We start from the raw sequence: 20,547 nt of genomic DNA on the forward strand, positions 1-20,547 counted from the left end.
GTTCACAAATATGCATGCATGTCTGACCAGCTTGGAACGTGGTCTTGGCTACTACGTCTAGCCGGCTGTGGGGTGAGGGGGGTGGGGAGAGGGGTTTTTGTGCTCAGCTGATACTGCCATGCACTGTACTGCACATGTCCGCAACGCCGCAGCAGGACCGTGAGGCTTTCAGGGCCGTTCCCCGCGGGGCCTGCGCCCCTTTCCAGGCGGGAGGCGGTGGCAGCGGCGGCGGTGGCAGCGGCCGGGGGTGGCGGCGGCGTGTGCAAGGGGCCGCTCCCCGCGGGGCGGGGGGCAGGCGGCGGGGCTGGGCCCCGGGGGCGGCGGTGGGCGAGGTGTGAGGAGAGGGAACCGCGCCCAGCAGGTGGCTGGGCGGGACGCAGCCCCCCGCGCCGCCACGCCATTGGTGCGAGGGCACGCCAATCACCGGGGCGCTGAGGTACGGCTGCTTCTGATTGGCTGGGGGCGCGCTGCCGCCCGGCTCCCCTCCGCCTGCCTCTCCTCGACGCCTCACCAGGCTTCGTTGTGGGGGGGGGGGGGGGGGGGCTCTGCCACCGGCTCCGCCACGCTGCGGGTGCCGGCACCGCTGGGCTCGGTGCCCCCTGGGCAGGACCCCGGCCCCCTCCCCGTGCCCCTCGCTCAGTGACAGATAACCAAAGGAGTCCCCGTGCCGCGCGGCGGCCTCGCGCCCCGGAGACGCCCCCCACCCCCTGCAACCCCCACCCCAAAAAAACCTCCCCTCCCGCCCTCGCGGTGCCCAGGGAGCCAGGAAAGCCTTACGGTCCTTTGACGGCGACTCGAAAGCTCACAGCTCGTGTGCTGCAGAATTTATTCCGATGAGCAGCTAAAAGTATCATTTAAAAAAAAAAAAGACAAAAAAAGACAAAAAAAGACAAAAAAAAAAATCCATACTTAAAAAAAATTAAAAAACAATTATTTAGGGTGTTTGTGATTGCTGACTGCGCTGTAGATACCACTGTTTACCAATGATTTCCTGTGGTGGGATAGTGGACTGTTTACTGTTCTATTATACCAGTCCCCGGGCCCTCCAGCGGGAGCGCCGCGGCTCCCCGGAAGGTGCTAGGACGTGTGTTCTGTGTTAGAAAGTTTTTATATATATATATATATATATATAAATATATATATATAATTTTTTTTGCTCTGTTACTTGCACATTTTACAGTTACCTCATTTTTCCCATGTATGTATTTGAAAAAAGGCTAATATATAGAAAAAAAAAGGTTCTTAAAGCTCTAAAAGTGTTTGTTTTTTTTCCATTCCATTGGAATCATATTGGTTTTGTAGCATTTAACATAACTAGTATGTTGTATTATATATATGTGTATTATACTGATTGAAATTTTTAACAGATTTGTACTTTTTTTAAAATGAAAGTTGCTAGTTCTGCTTGACCAAGTAGTGCAATCATTATTTTTTTTAATGTTGTGGCTGATTTTGAGAGGGATATTCACTAATAAATGTATGATGTATACCACGGCGCTGTGCCCCGCCTCTTGTCTCGGTGCGGGCCGGGGGGCGGCAGTGGCCCCAGCGTCCCCTCTCCCCAGCTCAGTGGGGCCGGCAGGGCTGGGGGAAAGGGACGGGAACTCCAGCACCACAGGGCTGCTGCTCCCAAGGGCTTTGGGGCCAGAAAGGGAACAGCTTTTGCTCCGGGAGGAAGGTGGGGGCTCTCCCTGCTGACGAGGGGGTGCAGGGTGCTGGAGGCACCAGTGGAGGGGAAGGGGCTGCCTTAGGACAGCTTGCACCCTTAAAGCGTAGAATATCCCACATTGGAAGGGACCCACAAGGATTATCAGGTCCAACCCTTCAGAAACACGAGCAGGACAGGGTGAAGGGGCCTCTTCTCCCCTCAGTGTTTCATGCAGGTGTTTACACAGATGTGGGTGCTGTACTTAAGCAAAAAAAAAACAACACAGCCACCTGCCCCCAAAGGTGATTGGGAGGTAGGGAAGGCAGAGGCTCCTGCCAGTTCCCCCTTCCCAGCTCCCCTGACAGAAAACTCAGGGATCAGGAACTTACACCCACCCTCCACACCACATCCTGGGTGTCCTTTCACCCCATCTACCTCGCTCCAGGAGGGTCGTCCCTGAGCAATCCCAGCCCTGCTGTACACTGTGTATTACTCCAGCAGCTCAGCTGTCACAAAATAACAAAGAGCTGGCCTCGGAGCAGGCCAGAAGTTGAGCAAATCCCCCACCAGCAGCAGCCAGAGACCCCCAGCAGCTGGAACCCCCTCCCCAGTGCTCAGTTCCAGCTGGGCAGCACGCTGTGTGTGGCACGAGCAGGAAGCAGGGGCGCAGACATGCTAGAGGCAGAGTTTATTACACTATGCAGGCTAAGAACCCTGGGCAAGATCCCACACGGGTAAGAATCGAACCAGCTCTTTATCAAAAAGTTAATACTAGAGTCAACCCCCTTCTCCTTTGGTCATTACAAAGCAAGAGAAATATTAAAAGAAAGGTATTTATACACAGAGGGAAGCTGAAGAGGTTCTGTCCAGCCCTTTCCCCCACCCCACTCCCAGCACGTTCAGGTGCCTGGTCTTCTGGCTGTCAGGAGCAGCAGAGGATCAAATCTTCACGAGATGTCAGGTTGTCGGGGTTTTATTATTATTCTTGTCAATAAAAGCAATAATTACCGAGAGCTGCCATTCCTGTTCTTCCCCAGGGAGGGCGGAGGGGCGACACCCGCTCCCCTCCCTCTCTGCCCTCCGAGTGTAGGGGATGGCTGTGTACAGGGGTGTGTGAGGACGTGCACACACTTCCTCTTGCCAGCGCGCGCCCACGGCACAGCTGGCACAGGCGATGTGGTCTCTGATCCCTTGTTTGTACGCAGTCTTTTTTAAAAAAAATATCGTATTATAATAATAATATGAATTTCTCTTCCAATCTGTGGCTTCTGGAAAAGTGTCAATCGTCCGTGAGGTCCTGCACAAAGAGGACTTCCGTGTGGCTGAGTCCGGCCTCCTGCAGCGTGGGTGGGTTGGGCCACTCCTCTGTCGGGAGGCAGGGCAGGACGCGGCGAGGGAAGTTGGCTTCGATCTGGAACTTCTCCGGGCTTTCTTTCAGGGAGAACAGGAAGTCGTGGATCACCTGGGGAAGAAGCAGAGGAATAGCTGCCAGCCCGGGGAGCGATGACACAGCCAGGCTGCACCCGTGGTATTGCACAGGGGAGGGGTTAAAGCAGCAGATTTGCACCATCACTGCCTTGTGGGCAATACAGGCATTTTATTAGTGTGCACAACGCTGGACTTGTCACAGAACACCTGGGGAGTACTGCTTCTGGCTCTTCCTATACCCCTATTTAACAGGGGGTGACAATAACCTCAGCTTTTCAGGAGAAGAGCATCTATTTTTCTTGTGATCCTCCTCTTCCAAAGTGGAGAGACCAGGTCCAAGGACACCCTTCCTCACCCAGGAAGGATTCTGCCTGCTAAGGCTCTAGGTAAAGGTCATCAAGTGGCAAAGGCCAATGCAACCAAAGCTCTGGTGAGCCACCTGTAGAGTTTCCCAACCTCTTCCACTCTGGGAAGCCCGTCAGCTCTGCCCCAAGCTCACCGTCAATGACTGTGTGAAGTGGAATCGCCGCTCCACCCTGGAATCGTTAGGCAGCTTGAAAATGATCTTAACGCTCTCTGGGTCATCGGGATGTGGCTCAGGAGGAAGGCATTCGGACTTCCGCTCCTTCTCCTCCTGCAGCGTCTGCAACGTAAAGAGGGAGCAGGAGCAATGGGTGTGCACCGGGCTGCCCTCGCAGCACGGTTGGAGGCCGTGCAAGCCCCAAGCAGGACAAGCAACTCCAGTCCGACAGGAAAACCCTACTACAGGCACCGCTCCTACACACCGCGAGCATCCAGGAGAGCACAGCAGCCTCTCCAGCGCTCAGCTTGCTCTCACCTGCCGCCGTCTCTCCTCTGCTAGCTTTTGCTGCTGTACTTCCTCCTCCTTCTTCTTCTTCCTCTCCCGTTCCTCCTTCTTCTTGCGCTCCTTTTCCTGGTCTGCACGTAAGGATGCCAGATACGCCTCGTCCTGCTGCTGCCTCAGGACTTGGGTTTGGTTTCTCTCTTCCCTATAAATGTGAGCAGGGAGTGGTCAGGGCTGGGAGGCCCCTCAGTAAAAGCAGGACAGGCTGAGGGCACACCTGAGGGTGCAGGTACAGCACACGCAGCAGGTAATGCCTCATTTAGAGCACAGACTACCACACGCTCACAGAAGGTGAGCTGAGTCTCTAGAGCCCCTACCACACAAACTGTTTCCCTAGGTTGGGTGGCAGAGAACTGAACAAAAAGACTTCTCACCCACTGCAGCCTGACGGAGAGGACAGACACCCCGTAAGCAGTGCCTGGGGTTTCAGCACCACACCTGACACTCTTCATGGCTTTATCTCCATCAGATAGCTCCTTGTATATTTTAAAAACCAGGAGCATCAAAACACGTTACAACATCCCCCACAGAGAAGGGGCAGACCAGAAGGTGCTGTGCTACCTTGGACACGGCCTGCAGATCCCTACAGAGGGATCAGGGGCAGGAGCTCCTCTTAGCAAGGCACCAGCAGCCATGCAGCAAATGCCATCAGGCTGGGAGCTGGCCTGGGAGCACCATGGACCAGCAGCTGGCTGCAGACACCAGCTCTTCTGCAGCCCCAGCACACTGCAGGTGTAAGGTTTGCTCCAGCAGTCAGCTCAGAGCCTGCCGTACCTCTCCAGGCGTTCAGACACCAGGTAGGTCTGGTTGGCATCCATGATGAATATCAGTTGATTAATGAGGTCATCAGCCTGGATGAGGCCCTCTAGCCGCCCAACGACCGTCATCCTGCGATCTTTCAGCATGATCACAGCCAGGAAGGGGTACGTGTTCTCCCGCAGAGCCTGGGAGACTGGAAGAGAGGCACAACCATCATCCCTTCCAGAAGGATCAACAAGGGTTACAGCACGGATACTTTCATCACCAAGGGCCTAGAAAAGCAGCCTCCACAGCCACCATCTCATCCACAGCAGAAAAGGCCTCTATATTGTCAAATGAAACCTAAGTTAGAGCAAGGAGAGGTGACCTGGAGCATAGACACAGAGTGGATAAAAAGCTTTCAAGTACCTAAAAAGGTTCTTGAATGCGAGCAGAAGGAAATAAATTGCTTCAAATGTCCATTCAGAATGGGACAAGAAGCCCTGGCTTTAAACTGCAGAAACACAGGTTAAACACCTGCTACTATTAAGGATGGCCAGACTCTGGAAGGTACTATCATGGGGAAAGGGTCCGTCCTGATCCAATTTTCTTCTGAAATGCTCATTTCTGCCAGAGGCAGACTCTCTCTTGAGGCAGGGAATGGAGCAGGTCAGGGGCTTTTAAGTGCACGGTTTTCATCTCCAACTAATGGCATGCAAACCCTGCCTACAGCTGACCACCACCCCCTCAAAGCATGCCCAGCACGTCGCACAACATAGAACCATCATTACTGACAGAGCCTTCTGAACTGAACCTGAGCACCCCATGGACTAAATGAGGCCCTGATCCCTCCCACCCCTTTTTTCTAGGCTGTATCTCTGCCATAACTGTAAGTATTACAGCAGCGAAACAGCATTAGGTAGAAGCATGCTGGCTTAGCAAGCCATTCTCTCAAGGTGTTGGTAGCAGAACTATGAAGAAAGGAACGATCCAAATTTAAGAGCAGAACTCCCAGTTTCTTGTCACGAACCAGGAGAGGTCAGAAAAAACACAGGAGGCATGAACAGAACTTTAGGAAAAGGCTCCATTTGGAGCAAATCCCTACCAGGCACGCTGCTGTGCCAGGTATCAGCAGCCCTGGAAAGAGAGTACTTAAGAAGACCTCACTGGGGACTTTTGAGGAGACAGAGACTGGGCGTGGAGTAAAGATGATTGTCTCACAAAGGGAAAGAATGCACCTCGCAAGTCACTCCTGGCCCCAGGCAGAATGTGAAGCAGCTTTAAGAGCCCTGCTAGTTAGATCCTTGTTTCTGCACTCTGTTTAATCCTCAGCACACACCCACCAGCTCCCATTAACAAGCCACTGAAAGCAGCCTGAATGCCCACAGCAAAGAAGGAGCAACCAGGACTGCCCAGAAACATGTGGAACAGTTGAGGTTAGGAGCAGAAGGTATTCCCCAGCTCCAAGCAGGCCCTCTGAGACATCACACACAAACCAGCATGATTTCCCCACGCAGTCTTGTGACCACCTCATCTGTTTGCACAGAAACCACCAGAACATTTGAAACATGAATTTGTCAGAGAGCATTTGGCTTGTTCCAGAACCTGAAGGGTGTAAGGTAAAGCCCAGGAGGGACACACTCACCTCGGTATCCCTCCGGTTTGTTGGTTGAGCACGCCCAGAAGAGCATTCTAGTGTTTATGAGGGTGATCACCTCAGGTACGCACAGCGTATTGCTAGGGGAGGAGAAGAGATCACATCAGTGAACCTGCACGCACAGCCCGAGGACCGTGATTTGAAAGCTCTCCTACCTACCGGCAGAATTCGTCTGTGTCTTGGTGGTCATCTCCATGCAGGTACACCAACAGGAAGCGCAGCTCCCGCTTGGCATCGTTCAGTGCCTTGGCATAAGAGCAGAGGAGGCACAGTTACAGGGGCTCTAGTCAGAGGGAAGGCAGCACCCACAAGACCTGCGTGAAACAGCTCAGCAACATTCAGCTGGGCCGTTACTCTGCTACAAACTGGTTTTAAGGAAGCAGCAAATGAAGTATGAGCCTACAGGACCTTGCGATCCAAGCCTTGTTTAAGAGGATCATGTTCTGCCCAACTCCTTTCAGGCTGTGGCTGTGGAGAGCACTGAGCTCAGAGCAGAGCCAGGTACCCCTCCACATGAGCTGACCCCCCCAGACCTCCCCACCAGGCTCAGCTGGCAGCAAAGCCTCCTTGCCTTCATCCCTCGGACTCGCAGCAGGTAAGGCTGAGCTTTCCACTGCAGCCTGTGCAGGCTGCAACCTTCAGACCACATCAAATGGAAGTGCTACTAAAAAAAGGCCAGCTCAGTAATGCTGCAGGCCCCAACAAAACAAAAACAACCAAACTTTTTGTATCCTACAGTCTCCGGATTCCACCCACCCCAGAGCATTTAACAAGACCACACAGCAAGTGCAGAATGGGCTCCCTGTTTTACTGGCACTGAGCTTTAGTAAATAACCACGGAAGGGTTAGGCTAAGTCTGGATTCTAGGCAAGACAGAGGGGCTTGGAAGAGCTGTGGGGCAGCACGCTCCATCACCATGCAGTGTGGAGCAGATACAGGCTCCACATCCTCCTCTGGCACTCGGGAAGCAGAGCTGGTCCAGCTGCCTGCCGGGACACTCGGCAGGAGGCTCTCCTCCCGGCCAGTTTCAGAGAGGCTGCAGCAGAGGTGCTGCCCAGGGAGAGGTCTCAACAGAGAGCACCGGCAGCCCAGAGCTGGCACGTGCAGTTCTCACCTCACGTTCCTTCTTCCGTGGCTCCCTCTTTCAATTTTGAGGTCTCGCACCACGTTCGGGAGTTGCGTTATGATACACGAGCCCAGGCAGTCCATCCCGATTTGGGGAACAGAAGGACAGACTTTGGCTCACCACGTCAGTTTACAAAAACAAAGGCGGGATTACAAAGAATAGCTGCTGGCTACAGAGCCACACAGACGGTCGAGGAACAGTCAGAGCAGCTTTGCTTTCCAACTTTGCAGACTTGGCGTGTCATCAAGCCTGGCAGACACTGGTTTTCTAATACACTCGCTCACTAGCTCTCCAATACCCTGCTACAGAGTTCGGAGACAAAAAACACCGGGCTGTGATGAAGAGCGGTTTTGCCACGTAGGCCCTGATACCAGCCAGCACCATCCCCACGCTTCATCTCCCCAGTACCTCGGCACCATGGCGTGACACTGACCTGGCTGTAGGTTCCCTGGTAGAAGACAGGGTGTATCCTCCCGTATTTTTCCTCAAACATATGGATAAAGGAAATAATGTCACCCACCGGGTCAGTGACCCGACTACGAGGATCGGGGCGTATAAAACGCAGAGCAAACCTAGGAAGGAAGGAAAGGAAACTGCAATTCAGCTCCCTGACTTGCTGAAGAACAGGATTTTCTTTTCCACAGACAGTCACTGGCATTCATAAGAAGGAAAAACGTCACAGACGAGACCCTTGAACGTTTGTAATTACATCCCAAATTGCCACCTGCTCCAAACCGATACTGCAACAGAAAAGCCCCTGTCAAAAGACTTTCAGGGAAGAAATAATATGGCAGAGGAAGAAGCCAAACCAACGCAGATGGCAGGACTACTTGACAGTCGCTACCTTTCAGCATTCCCTTTTCCATCAATTCTACAAGGAGACAAGATGAACTGGCCCTTTGGGGCAGCAAAGGCAGGAGCAGCTACAGACACCAGAGGGAAAAAGGCAGCTGCATCGACAGTTTAAGCTCTGCCAAGTAACGTCCAGGGATTGGGACAGGTTAACTTGGAGCCCAGCCCAACAGGATGCAGTGTGACACTGCCTTGTGTCCCCCCCTTCGCATGGCGCTCAAATTGTAAAGCCACGTGAAGTTCAAATTCCAATTAAATATTTCACTTACAAAGCCACAGAGCACTTGTTTTCTCTGCAGTAAGATTTATTTCTTGCCAAGCATTGTAGGAACTTTACAAAGCTACAGATAAAGCCAGTTGAGCAAACAAATGGGAAGAGAAATCTGTCATTAGACTCAAAGAGACTCAAGTGACAGAGGTACAGCCAGATCTAAGCTACTGTGTGCCTTGATGCAATCAATACATGAGTCAGCACAAAATACTTACCTAAATATATCAAGTAATGTGTAGTAGGTAAATCGGAATGGAAGCATCATGAAGTAGTAACCCCATCCTAGCAGGCCCTGCAATTACAAACAAAGAATCAGAACAGTCTCCAGCGCAGGAACAGGCCTGCTAAAGCAGTTTGTCCACCAGCATTAACACATGCATTCAGTGAAGTAGCAGAGGCCCTACCCATCACAAAAAAAACTCAGCAACATTTCACATCTTTGGAGAAGCCAAATCGAATTAAGTGACTGACAGGGGTCATTTGGAATTCAACGCGGCACTTCTGGAGACTGGCAGCAGTGATGAGTTCTGAAAGCAATTGTTTTTTCTCTCTGCCTATTTTTTTTTTTTTTAACTGTAGGATTAATAACACCAAGTCTCAGAAGGGCACATGCTCATATTCCACAAACAAATTTGCATAAGGAATTCAGCACTGGAGTATTCAAGCTAATACTTTTTTTTTTTTTTGGAGGGTGGGGATCTAAAAAGAATGAAAGACCATCACTGCCACCATTCTGCCTCCATTCCCACTGAACCAATCAGAAGCTTTACGAGGTCACAGGAAGATGTTCTGTGAAACAGAGAAAGTCTCATACTGCAAATTACACCACGGAGAAAATATCCGCAGTAATACTGGAGGCTGAAGGAACAGCTCTGTGCTTTATTTTTAGATGACAAAAAAAAAAAAGCTTTTTAGAAAGGAGATAACAGCACACAAAGAAAACAACGCCTTTCCCTGCATGCACACTGGTAACTCTGAACAACAAAGCAGCAAGGCAAAATCCACCGAAAGATAACTTGCCCTTGGCTGTGGCCTTGAGACAACATAGCTGTAGATCCTGTGGTCGGCTGTATTGACCTGCAACGGCCGAGATGGGGGTGGATTAAAGACACTTGGGACACCCTCCTGCTCGTTCAGTCGGTCCTGCACAGCTGCCTTTAACACAAGAAGGAGCAAAGAACATTTCAGACATTTGAGGATAGCAGTTTTGTTAGTCTTTATTATTATTATTATTTTATTTATTTTTTAAAGTTTTTTGGTACCTAACAATAGGCATTACTTATCCCCAGACTCTGAGCACCCCATAAGCATTACAAAGCTCATTAGGAACTGGAAACACCAGTGCTCATTTCTGCATGGAAAACGTCCACGGCAGCCTGCACATCGCACTGCAGGAAGGTGCAGTGCCAGGCAAGTGATTGTTTGCAGCTGTAAGAACTCTGCTGCGTATTTCCAAGCCAGCTCTCTAGCAGTATCAAGATACTCTCATAAGAAGTTACCGGTGCAAATTCGGGGGTTAACAGATGAGGTCTAACTGGGAGGAACCCTGCCCACACCACTCAGTTTAGCCCAGGCACTGGGGAAGCACCACCAGGGGTTTGAAGCAGTACCTCTATGTTCCAGTTGTGCTGCTCCAGCGTGTGACGACATTGGTCCATGGACTCTATGCCGGTCAGGTCCTACGGAAGGAGAATAAAAGCAAATGAGTGCCAGGGGAGCACGGGATTTTTATTTATTTATTTTACAATTCTGTGCTAGGCAAGAACACAGAGACTGCAACACAGGAAAAAGCAGAGCTCTTAGAAAGAAGAGCCACCACTTCAGAAGAGAGCAACCTGAGCCAGCCCAAACCTGGGGACACGCAGGTGGCCTCAAGCACGCCTTCGCACTCTTCCCACCAGCCCACTGTCAGCAGCACACCCCGAGCTCCAGCTGCACTCAGCCTGCTCAGGAAGCTAACACAGAACCACCCCGAGTTCAGCTCTGGAAGGATATGCCAGGACGTGCCCTCAAACGTCACTTCAGAACATCCCCTTAAGAACAAAGCACATTACTTCACTGGCTGCAAACACAAACAGAAACTAAAACCAAAACGAGCCAGGCACTAATAAGGCAGCACGTTCCAGAGGCACACAATACCCCACAGAACATGAGTCCTGCCCAACACAAACAGAACCTCAAACAGAAAAGATAACCCAAACATGCCCATAGACCTCAAGGCTACCGGGCTCTCAAGTTGGTGTTTGAGAAGGCAGATTTGAAGGAAACTGCTCTTATTTTGAAGTTAAAAAGAGTAAAATTTTCTTGCCTTCCCATTTACTCAATTGGAAAAAAATTACACTTTCAGAAACAATTATTTAACCCGGATACAAGACAAAAGCAGCAGTGACAGGGCTCATTTAACCCTCACAAGCAGCGTAAGAAATTCAGGAAGTGCTCACAATATAACACTGTTTAAATATGATTTAAATATGACAATTTCTCCAGCAAGGGCATTCTTGATGAGAACTCCGCAGGTCCCTAAGGCTCCATGTTCTCACCTGGTACATTTGTCTTGCCACCCTTAGCCCACGACCACATCCCTGGCCAGCTGTGCACATGACCAAGGGCACAGGAACACCAGGACAGGGAGCGGGGCTGCCAGGTGCTGTGACAGCGAGGGCTGTGTGAGCTGAGCCACATGAGAGCTGTGCCAGCTCCACGCACAGTTCTGTGCAGGACTTCAGATGTGAGCCTTGCAGGAACCCGACGAGGAGCAGGGAGTGCTGCTCCCTGCGGGATGCAGCGTGTGACAACTGAACACAAAGCAGGAGCTTCACAAAGCCTCGCGTGCAGTTTCCATTACACCTTGTGCTCCAACTCATTGTTAGCATTCCCACTTCTGCTCGGCATTCTCCCAATTCCTTGCTTCATTCTGAGCCTCTGACAAGCCAACCATTAAACACACTGCACTGGGATCTCCCTGGGGAGGACGGCGCACAGATTCCTCCCTCTCCCCTACTCCACGTGCAGCTTCCACCCAAGTCACCCCGGGTACAAGTGCCCTGCTCAGGGCCTGAGCTTCTGAGCACTTCTCGGCTACTTCCTCACCAAGCCTGCCCACATCCCTACCTGCTCCCCATCTCCTGGGCGAGTCACAGTGCTGTATGGAACCAGGCTGATCGAAGTGTTCCCGAGATAACACCGTACATGCAGGCACCGAGAAGCACTGCGGGTCAGTGCCTAGTGCCAGGTACTGATGGGAACACTCATCCTGTCCTGCAAGGCCTGGCAGGGGGCACTGCACACGAGTTTCATTCAGAATGAAGCTCCGTGCACCTGGCTGTTGCTGCCAGAGCACTTCTGTTTATAAGTCAGTTTCATTATTCAGGATTTTGGTTTAAATCTTTAAAAACACGCTTCACTTTGGCTTTTAACCTTAAAGCTCCTACAGAAGACACTTACCAGGCCTTTTAAAGGGACCCCTTGAGTAAATCCCAGGTGTCTTCTCTCGGACTCGACCATGGAGGCAGTGTGTGGAGTCTCTGCCCACTGTTCCTTAACACCCCACCAATTCTGCTGCGTTCACAAAACCTCAGCGATTCAGGAACTCCTTCACACCTGCCTCCAAGTGCCAGGAGCCCCGCCGGGCACCATTAGCAGGATTTCCCAAAGGAACAGCCCCTCCTTTTTAAGTCACACAAAGCACAGCAGCAGCTTCAGGTCAGAAAGCAGCACCCAGTAACCACAGCTCACAAGAAGCGTTCCACGAGCACCGAATCTGTGCAGCTCCCACCACTCCTGATCGATGACACTGCACAAAGAAGCACGGCAGGGCAAAAATAAGAACCCCCGGGTAAAGGCAGCGGGCATTTGGCAGACCTTGGGGCCATTCTGCTATTCAGGCACAGAGATGAGCATGTATTCAGTGTCGCTAAGGTATCTGCACTGGGCCCTAACCAACAGACTCGCTGCTAGCCTCTCATTAGCCCCCTCAGAGAGCTGACATCTTAGGCACGGTAACACAGAGATCCCTGGACATAAAACTGAAATTCATCCTATGGAACTAGTGCTCTCAAACAGAAGCCTTCAGAGAAGTGCAGGTCCAAGCCCAACAGTCACCACCACCACCTAGAAGACAAACCATCACGCACCACAAGTTCAGCGTTGCCTTCTCAAGCACCCCACGAAGCAGAAGGCTGCTCCAATACACACAAATCACTACACCCAGCAGCTTCAGCACCTCTCACCTTTGAGACGCTGCTCAGAAGGCTCAGATCTTCTTCCCCCTGTAGCAGTGAGACACAATTCCACCCCTCAGCGAGCGGAGTACCCCAAGTGGACAAAGGTTGGGCGCTGCGCTTACGAAACCGCTCCCTCAGAGCCGCTCCGATGGTGAAACAGCACGGGGCACAGCTCCACCGGGCTGCGACTGCGCTGCTCTGAGCAGCCCTCCCGCTGCCAGATTGCAGAGAGCTGCTTCCAGGGGTAAAGAACATCCGACTCAGAGCAGGAAAACGCCCCTTTTTCAAAGAGAGTTCCTCTCTGCCTGTCACAGTACGTGCATTTACGAGGGCTCTGATGCACAGCAGAGTGGGACAGGTCTGGGGAGCGCCTTGTTTCCCGCCCTCCTCCCTGAACGAAATGTTTCCAGCCCTGAGCGCTTTGTTTTCCCCATTTAAATTTGAATCCCATCACAATCGCTAACTTTTCCCTCACCAACAAGCCCACTACTCTAGATTAGCACGTTCCAAGTGCCCTAGCCCACGGGCCCAAGCTAATGGGCACGGGTCGATAAGGGCAGCCCGCAGGAGCCGCTGCGCTGTCCCCACCCCCAGCAGGGCTGCATCACACAGCCCGCTCATGCTGCTCACATCGAGCTCCCCTCCCTAGATGCAAAGAGCATCGAGCCCTGACAGATGAAGATTGAGGTACTTCTATTCGCTTACATTAGCCGAGGCTTCAGCAGCAAAGGGGAGGCTTAAAGCCTCCCAGAGCGCATTGGTGCTTTTATTCCCCGTTTCCCCCCATTCTCTCCCTACACTGGGATTTTTTAAGCTCTAACCGATCACAGCGGGTGGCAAACAACCAGGCTACCCCAGCCCTATCTGCAGGAAGCCAGCTGCCACTCACAGCGTCCCCAGCACCGGTATTTGGAGGAGGGCTATCAGGGAGCATCAGGCGAGCATCCCCAGGCTGGAGGCACCACAGCCAGGCTGACAGCAGCCAGCAGGCGCTTGCTGCCTCATGCTGGGAGCAGCATTTTGCAGCCCAAGCAGCCTCACTGAGGGACAGAGGCACCCCCGAGCACAGCAGCTGCTCGCTGGGTGACTGACAGCCCGCGGCTTTCTCCATGCTCTCCATTTAGATGCGACACCGGGGACCTTCCTCACCTGCTGCCCCACTCCCTTCTCCCCTAATCCCCCTCCTGCTTTATTCACACAGCACTGCTGTGCCTTCCGTGGCGCTACGATGCTCCTCACCCCAGAATATCGGGCAAGTTACTTGCTACGATCACGCTTCACAAAGAGAAAGTGCAGCAGCACCAATGCACCAATGGTTTTGGCAAGGCAGAGCCATCTTCTCCAAACAGCAGCTGCTATTTAATGGAACCCAGCTAAAGGAAAGAAAAAAAAAAAAGCCTGTGTGACTCCAGGTGGGTGGATTTACCCTCCCTCATTTCAAAGAAGGGAGCAGACTGCGCAGCTGAGCCCCTCTCAGCCAGGTGTGAAGGTAACAAAGGCAGCGCCGGTGAGGTCAGCCCTGGGGAAAGCTGGGCCTCTACACACTAGGAGAGGGAATAACTGGTGTTAAAGCCTTCTGGACAACATCTCGCACTCCAGGCTCTGGGCAGCAGCCATCTCCTGCCCACAAGTGCTCTCCCCTTCAAGGCAGGGCCCACCAGGAGCTGGGCTACAACAGGCTCCCTCCCCCCGAGCCCCCAGCCGGCGCAGTAGCAGGTAGCAGGAGGAAACACGCGGGATTCTTTAGGTTCACAGCTGCCCACAGGGCTTTGAAAATAGCAACAGGGAAACTGAGGAGTGCAGCTGGCCCGATCTGTCCGGATCCTGGGGGTTAATAAGGGCTGTGACAGCTTGCAGCGAGAGCTGCAGGGCAGTTTGTGCACATACACGGGACAAGGCAACGGCTTAAACATCATCCACTCACCAGGGAAGCAGCGATGCTGGGAAAGCAATCGTTAAAGCTGCTGCACCTCATCTGTCTGAGAATTAAGATCACCCAAGGAGCTTAATTTGCAGTAAAGGTTTAGAGGGGATCTCTTTAAGAGCTGACGGGATCTCCCAACACCGAGGCTACAGAGAAACACCGCCGCTGATGACTTCAGGGGCTGCTCCATCCCCTGGCTCCAAGACAAAGCAACGAGGAGCAGCTGCACCTCGCTCTGCCACGGGAGGCAGGGCTGGATGCCCCTGAAGACCCTTTAAACGCTACAAACTAGAGGCACATGGCACCAAAAAAAATATCCAAAACACATCCTTTAAGATCAATATGAACCAACAAAAGCCAGGCAGAGCGCTCGGGAAAGATGGTGCATTTAGGGAAGAAAACTGCAGCCTGGGTAACACCACAACTGGTAACGCCACACCTCACAATTCAGAGACAAAGCCAACTCACCTGCAGATAATTTTAACTGGCCAGCAACAGCTGAATTACTTCTCCACTGAGCACACCTGAGTGCTCCAACTCCGGGGCAGTCCCCTCCCCAGTACACACGTGTGGGGTTAGTTTCCTTTTACCCATTCAAGCACTGCACAGCCCCGAGACCCCGGCAAGCCAAAGACCAGGCAAGGCAGCCCACATTGTGCAGAGATCGGAGCCTTCCAGCCCCGGGGGCCTCCCCCAGCCGGCAGCACCGCACCCAGCGGGGCAGCACCAATTCCTGGGAAGCCGCAGGCCCCTGGGGAGCCCCGGAGAACCCCGCACACCCCGGGCAGGGCCCGCAGCCACCGGCGGGCAGCAGCACGGGCCGGCCCCAGCCTCCCTCCCCAAAATGGCCGGGGCGGGCCGCGGAGCCGGCAGGGGGTTACGGAGCAGCCTCCCCGGATAACGGGCACCGAGCCCAGCGCCGGCCCCTCAGCAGGCCCCGAGGGGCCCGCAGCGCCCGGGGCAGCCCCGCCAGGCCCCGGGGGCCGCCTCACGGCCGCCAGCACCGAGCGGCCCCGGCTCGGGCCAGGCCCGGCGCCCCCGCACCCGCTGCGGGCAGGGCCCGCCTGCCGCCCCCGGCCCGGTTGGGGTCCGATAGGGCCCGGTGGTGTCGGCACGGCCGCGGTGTGCCCGGCTCGGCGCACCTGGAACTGCAGCAGCTTCTCGGTCTGCTCCGCCGTCAGCTCCCGCTCCTCAGGCGCCGCCATTTTGCTGCCGCCTCTGACCCGTCGCTCCGTCACCCGCCGGAAATGACGTCGGCGGCGCTGCCTGCCTCTCTCTCCCCCCCCCTCCTCCCTCCGCGGCTCGGCAGCCGAATCGCTCCTTCGCCGACCGCCGGAAATACACGAGCGCTCGCCGGAAATAGCCGAAGCGCTCTCGGAGCTCTCCGGAAAAACCCGAAGCTCATCCACCGCCTTCGCCGGCTCGGCCCTTCCTGATTGGCTCCCGAAGAGTTCCGAAAGCCGCTCGGCCCTTTCCGGAGACGGCCGGCTGCTCCCGCAGGGCGGGGCGGGCTGCGGGCGGCCCCCAAGATGGCGGCGGCGGCGGGGGCCACACCCAAGATGGCGGCCGCCAGCCGCCCTCAGCCCCAGGGCTTCCCTCCCGGCGCCGCCTCACGCCTGAAGGAGGCACGGAACCGCCCCGAGCCGCCGGCCGCCGGCCCCTCGAGCCCGCGGGGAGGCCGAGGCGGCTCCGCAGCGGCTCCCGGCGGCGGCGGGGAGGGAAGGACGGCGGGGGGGAGGTCCCGGCGCTGATGTCAGCGCGGCCGCCCCGCCCGCCGCCGCAGTGACAGCTCCGCCCGGGCCCGGCGGGGCCGAGCCGAAGGCAGCTGGGGCTGTGGCGGCGAGGGAGGGAAGGAGGAGAGGAGGAGAGGAGCCGGCCATGGCCGACGACTTCGGTTTTTTCTCCTCGTCCGAGGCTGGCGGCGCCGAGGAGGACCCGGCCGCCGCTTTCCTGGCGCAGCAGGAGAGCGAGATCGCGGGCATCGAGAACGACGAGGCCTTCGGGCCCGCCGACGGGGAGGGGGCCTCCGCCGGCACCGGGCAGGCGGCCCCGCAGGAGCCCGGTGAGAGCCGCCGGGCTCCGGGAGGGGGGGAGGGGGGATCCGGGGGGGTTTTGGGGAACCCCAGGGGGAGTTTTGGGGGTCCACGGGGGGTTTTGTGGCCCCCACAGGGGTGAGGGGGGGCCCCGTGTGCCAGGCTGGAGGCCTGGGGGGTGTCTGTAGGGGCTGTGCTTGGGTGCCAGGCTGGGGGCTCCTTCCCCTGAGCCCCGCGGTGTGGGGTGAGCCCTGAGCCGGGCACGGGGCGCTGAGTGAGTTAGACAATGGTCAGACAATAGATAAAGGTGCTAAACCTCACCTCGTGCCTCCACATGGCCCCCAGCCCTAAAGGAAGGGCCTTCGGTAGGTAGCAGGAGCCTCCGGGTCTCCCATCCCCATGAGGACATCGCTGCCACGATCCTCCTGCCCCTAACGCAGGCAGCCCCGTGGGGTTCCCATTGCTGCCCGTGTTGCGGTGGTTTCTCCTTTCCGCCCACGGGGACCTGCAGAGCCACGGCTGGCCCAGAGAGGTGCTGCTACATGCAGGCAGACACGGGCTGGGTGTAGCTGGAGCTGCGGGGTGAGCACCACGGGGACGGTGCCGGCTTGAGCTGCTCCGGAGCCACGCCGCATCTCCTAGCGCCTGCAGGCAGCCCAGGGCCTGTGCTTAAGCCTGGTCATTGCCAGGGAGAGCTCAGGGCCTGGAGGGGGCTTCTTTTAAAGCCTCCTTGCCCAGCAGCAGGGAGCTGAGCGCCCTGGGGCTCGCCTTGTGGGGTCGGTGTGCAGCTCACGGGGCTGCACCTGAGCTGTGGGTGTCTGCAGCACCTCGTCCCCAGCCCTAACCCTGCAGCTCGCTCCCCCTGGATGGGCTCCTGAGGACCCAGATGTGCGTCCCTGCCCTCCTCCCTGCTGCTGGAGCGTGCTGTGTGCCTGTCTGTCTGTGTGTCTGTCTGTCTGTGTGTGTGGCAGCTGCTGCTTTTGACAGACCTGGGGGCGGTCAGGTTGTCTGCGTGCAGGCAGAGCGCTGCCTCCCACCCTGCTCCTGGGACAGTTGCCCTAACCTTCAGATAAGATTTAAAAAAAAAAAAAAAACAGGCAGTGAAAACACCATAAACACACAAGATGCCCGGAATGGCTTGCCTTGGGAGGGAGGTGCTGGCTGGATCCCTCCAAGGACAGGAGCCCAGAGCTGCTGGCCCAGCGCCCTCCCACATATTCCCTACAGCAGCAGCTCGGGGGGGGATTTGTAGGGCTCAGGGCTCTGACAGCAGCGTGGCAGTGCAGCACGCTGCCTTCTTCCCCTGCCTGCCCCAGGCAGGCTCTGGACCCTGCCACCTTGCTAAGCCCTAACGTAAGACCAGTGTGGGATGTTCAGCTGGTGCCCCCCACCTGTGGGGCTGTGGGGATGGGTGTGCGGGGCTGGAAACGGCACGGCCCTGTCCCCCAGGAGCTGACCTGTCACTGCTTCCTGAGCACCAGCCCTTCTGGGATCGCCTGCAGCTGCCAGAGCTCTGCTCATCTTTCTCTTCCTTTTTTTTTTAATTCTAGCTGGTTTCCAGAACGGGGGAGCCACTGTCAACGGTGATGTTTTCCAGGTGAGTCCCCAGCCCCTTGCCCTGGCCCCGTGGTGCTCATGGGGGTGATGTGAGCAGGGGCACAGCTCTCTGCTGCCCGGCCCCCGGGACTGCTTGTGCTCGCTGGCCCCAGAACAGCTCCTGGCAGCCCGTGTCTGTCCTGTGGTGGGTTCCTGGTGCTCTGTTCTCACCCCTGCTTGAAGGAGAAGGGCTGGTTCCACTGCCACAGCCCCTGAGGTTTGGAGTTAAGGCTTTGAGACTGGCCGAACCAGGAGCATAGCTGTGGCCTGGCTGCTGAGCCCCGCAGCATCTCATCTCCCACCAAACCCCCTTCCCCGTGGCCAGGAGTGGGTCGGGGCACCCCCTGCCTGGGTCTCAGCTCCCCGGGGAGCCCCAGGGCAGGCCGTGCAGGCTGCAGAAGCCATGCCAGCACCCTACAAACCCTTCCTTCACCCCATTTGGTGCCCAGCAGCGCGGCACGGGCATCTCCCCTGCCTAATCCTAATCATATCAGCGACGGGACAGCCTTAATGAGATCGGGGATCTGGGAGGAGAGCCCTAATCCCGTGGCTGAGCCGCGTCAGGCTGGGTGTCCTGGCCAGCGGGAGGCTTTAGGAGAGGGGCAGAGCACGGTGCTGTGCCCTGAGCTGCCCCGGGGCTGAACACCGGCAGCGAGGAGCCCGGCCCCGTGCTGCCCGGGGGGGGAGCTGCTGCTGAGGGTGGGCTGCTGGCATCCTGCAGGAGTCCAACGGCCCCACGGACGCCTACGCGGCCATAGCCAAGGCTGACCGGCTGACCCAGGAGCCCGAGAGCATCCGCAAGTGGAGGGAGGAGCAGAAGAAGCGCCTGGAGGAGCTGGGTGAGAGCCGAGCCCCGTGCTGGGGGCACTGGGAGCTGGAGTTCCCTTCCCTGCTGCACCCCAGGGGTGCCTTGTCCCAAAAACCAGCCCTCCTCGGAGGCGGTGATGCCTTTCTGTGGGTGTTTTAGGGGGAAAAGGGGACGGGGCGGGGGGCTGCCTGCCTGACGGGAGCTGTCGCACCCCTGCCCTAGATGCTGCCTCGAAGGTGACGGAGCAGGAGTGGCGCGAGAAGGCCAAGAAGGACCTGGAGGAGTGGAACCTGCGGCAGAACGAGCAGATGGAGAAGAACCGGGCAAACAACAGGTAGGCCGAGAGGCTGAGGCAGCCAGAACTGCCCTCCTGAGGGGCCGGGGGGGCTCTGTCAGCACGCTGGGGCTCAGCCCTGCAGAACCAGCACCTCGCCAGGCCCGGGGAGAGCCCCGAGGACACCGAGCAGCTCTGGTGGCCCTGCAGAGCCGCAGCAGGATCCCAGGGCCTCCTGTCCACGCGTGGGGCTGGGGCTCAGCACAGCTCTGGGGGATTTTCAGGATTTCCTGGTGCCGTGGGAGGCCGCTAACCCCCTTTCTGTTTCTCTCTTTCTAACCCTCTGCCTGCCTGTCTGCTCCGCGCTCTCTCTCTGTCTGCGCCTCGGGGTAGGATCGCTGACAAAGCCTTTTACCAGCAGCCGGACGCCGATGTCATCGGCTATGTGTAGGTGCCTCCTGCAGGGTCCGGGCTCCTGCCTTTTGGTTCCGCAGCCCCCAGTCAAGGGAAAGGGGTTTTGGGGGGGGTGTCAGGCTCTGGCAAGGTCCTAGAGCATCTCCGAGGGCTGGAGGCGCAGGAGGAAAGAGGAGCTCTTGGGATTGCCCCTGTGGGGCTGGCTGTGGGGTTTGGGGCCTTCTGGGGACAGCCCCGAGGGTGGAGGGTGCTGAGCTCAGGAAACCGGGGCCGGGCTGGGTTCTCTGAGGGAGGAGAGGGTCTCCTGGGCAGGGGCTGTGTCGCTGACAGCCCTCAACATCTCCGCAGGGCCTCGGAGGAAGCGTTCCTGAAGGAGTCCAAGGAGGAAAGCCCGGGCTCCGAGTGGGAGAAGGTGGCCCAGCTCTGCGACTTCAACCCCAAGAGCAGCAAGCAGAGCAAGGACGTCTCGCGGATGCGCTCGGTGCTCATCTCCCTCAAACAGACGCCCCTGTCCCGCTAGTGCCGCCCGGCAGGGCCCGGCCGGGCCTTGAGGGGGGGGTCCCTGGGTCCCTGCCCTCTGCAGTCGGTGGTTGTAACTCTCCCCGTGGTTTTCCTTTTTGCTTCAGGGTGCGTCGGTCTCTTTCTACACATATTTATTACTGTGGCATTTCCCCGGGAAGCTGTTAGCAA

General features: G+C 56.2%; 2 protein-coding genes across 3 annotated transcripts; one reads left to right on the top strand and one right to left on the bottom strand.

The window, feature by feature from the left end:
- Positions 1 to 2,330: 2,330 nt before the first annotated feature.
- Positions 2,331 to 15,979, bottom strand: FAF2 (Fas associated factor family member 2). The gene is made up of 11 exons (XM_084295011.1): positions 15,875 to 15,979; positions 10,196 to 10,264; positions 9,606 to 9,740; positions 8,801 to 8,877; positions 7,896 to 8,034; positions 6,496 to 6,581; positions 6,325 to 6,416; positions 4,716 to 4,893; positions 3,915 to 4,086; positions 3,576 to 3,719; positions 2,331 to 3,110 (listed from the first exon to the last, which is right to left on the bottom strand). Exons 1-11 carry the CDS (start codon positions 15,935 to 15,937, stop codon positions 2,928 to 2,930), a joined length of 1,338 nt encoding a protein of 445 aa, XP_084151137.1. The 5' UTR covers positions 15,938 to 15,979; the 3' UTR covers positions 2,331 to 2,927.
- Positions 15,980 to 16,485: 506 nt separating this feature from the next.
- CLTB (clathrin light chain B) lies at positions 16,486 to 20,482 on the top strand. Of its 2 annotated transcripts, XM_084295571.1 has the most exons (6): positions 16,486 to 16,794; positions 18,316 to 18,362; positions 19,083 to 19,200; positions 19,392 to 19,503; positions 19,837 to 19,890; positions 20,206 to 20,482. In XM_084295571.1, exons 1-6 carry the CDS (start codon positions 16,611 to 16,613, stop codon positions 20,375 to 20,377), a joined length of 687 nt encoding a protein of 228 aa, XP_084151697.1. In that variant the 5' UTR covers positions 16,486 to 16,610; the 3' UTR covers positions 20,378 to 20,482. The 2 variants fall into 2 exon arrangements, with proteins under 2 accessions (XP_084151697.1, XP_084151698.1); XM_084295572.1 differs by lacking the exon at positions 19,837 to 19,890 and having other exon boundaries at positions 16,488 to 16,794.
- The last annotated feature ends 65 nt before the right edge of the window (positions 20,483 to 20,547 follow it).

The sequence above is a fragment of the Netta rufina genome (assembly GCF_964035555.1).
Source record: "Netta rufina genome assembly, chromosome: 14".
In the NCBI taxonomy this organism is placed as follows: Eukaryota; Metazoa; Chordata; class Aves; order Anseriformes; family Anatidae; genus Netta; species Netta rufina.

What these genes read in the sequence shown, in the direction of transcription:
- FAF2 (XM_084295011.1), bottom strand. Translation starts at nt 15,937, where the DNA reads ATGGCGGCGCCTGAGGAGCGGGAGCTGACGGCGGAGCAGACCGAGAAG. An exon ending in AGAAGCTGCTGCAGTTCCAG is followed by an intron (nt 10,265 to 15,874) that starts GTGCGCCGAGCC and finishes CTCCTTCCGTAG; the next exon opens with GACCTGACCGGCATAGAGTC. An exon ending in TCTCAAGGCCACAGCCAAGG is followed by an intron (nt 8,878 to 9,605) that starts GCAAGTTATCTT and finishes TTGTAATTGCAG; the next exon opens with GGCCTGCTAGGATGGGGTTA.
- CLTB (XM_084295571.1), top strand. Translation starts at nt 16,611, where the DNA reads ATGGCCGACGACTTCGGTTTTTTCTCCTCGTCCGAGGCTGGCGGCGCC. An exon ending in AAGAACCGGGCAAACAACAG is followed by an intron (nt 19,504 to 19,836) that starts GTAGGCCGAGAG and finishes GCCTCGGGGTAG; the next exon opens with GATCGCTGACAAAGCCTTTT. An exon ending in GCCGATGTCATCGGCTATGT is followed by an intron (nt 19,891 to 20,205) that starts GTAGGTGCCTCC and finishes ACATCTCCGCAG; the next exon opens with GGCCTCGGAGGAAGCGTTCC.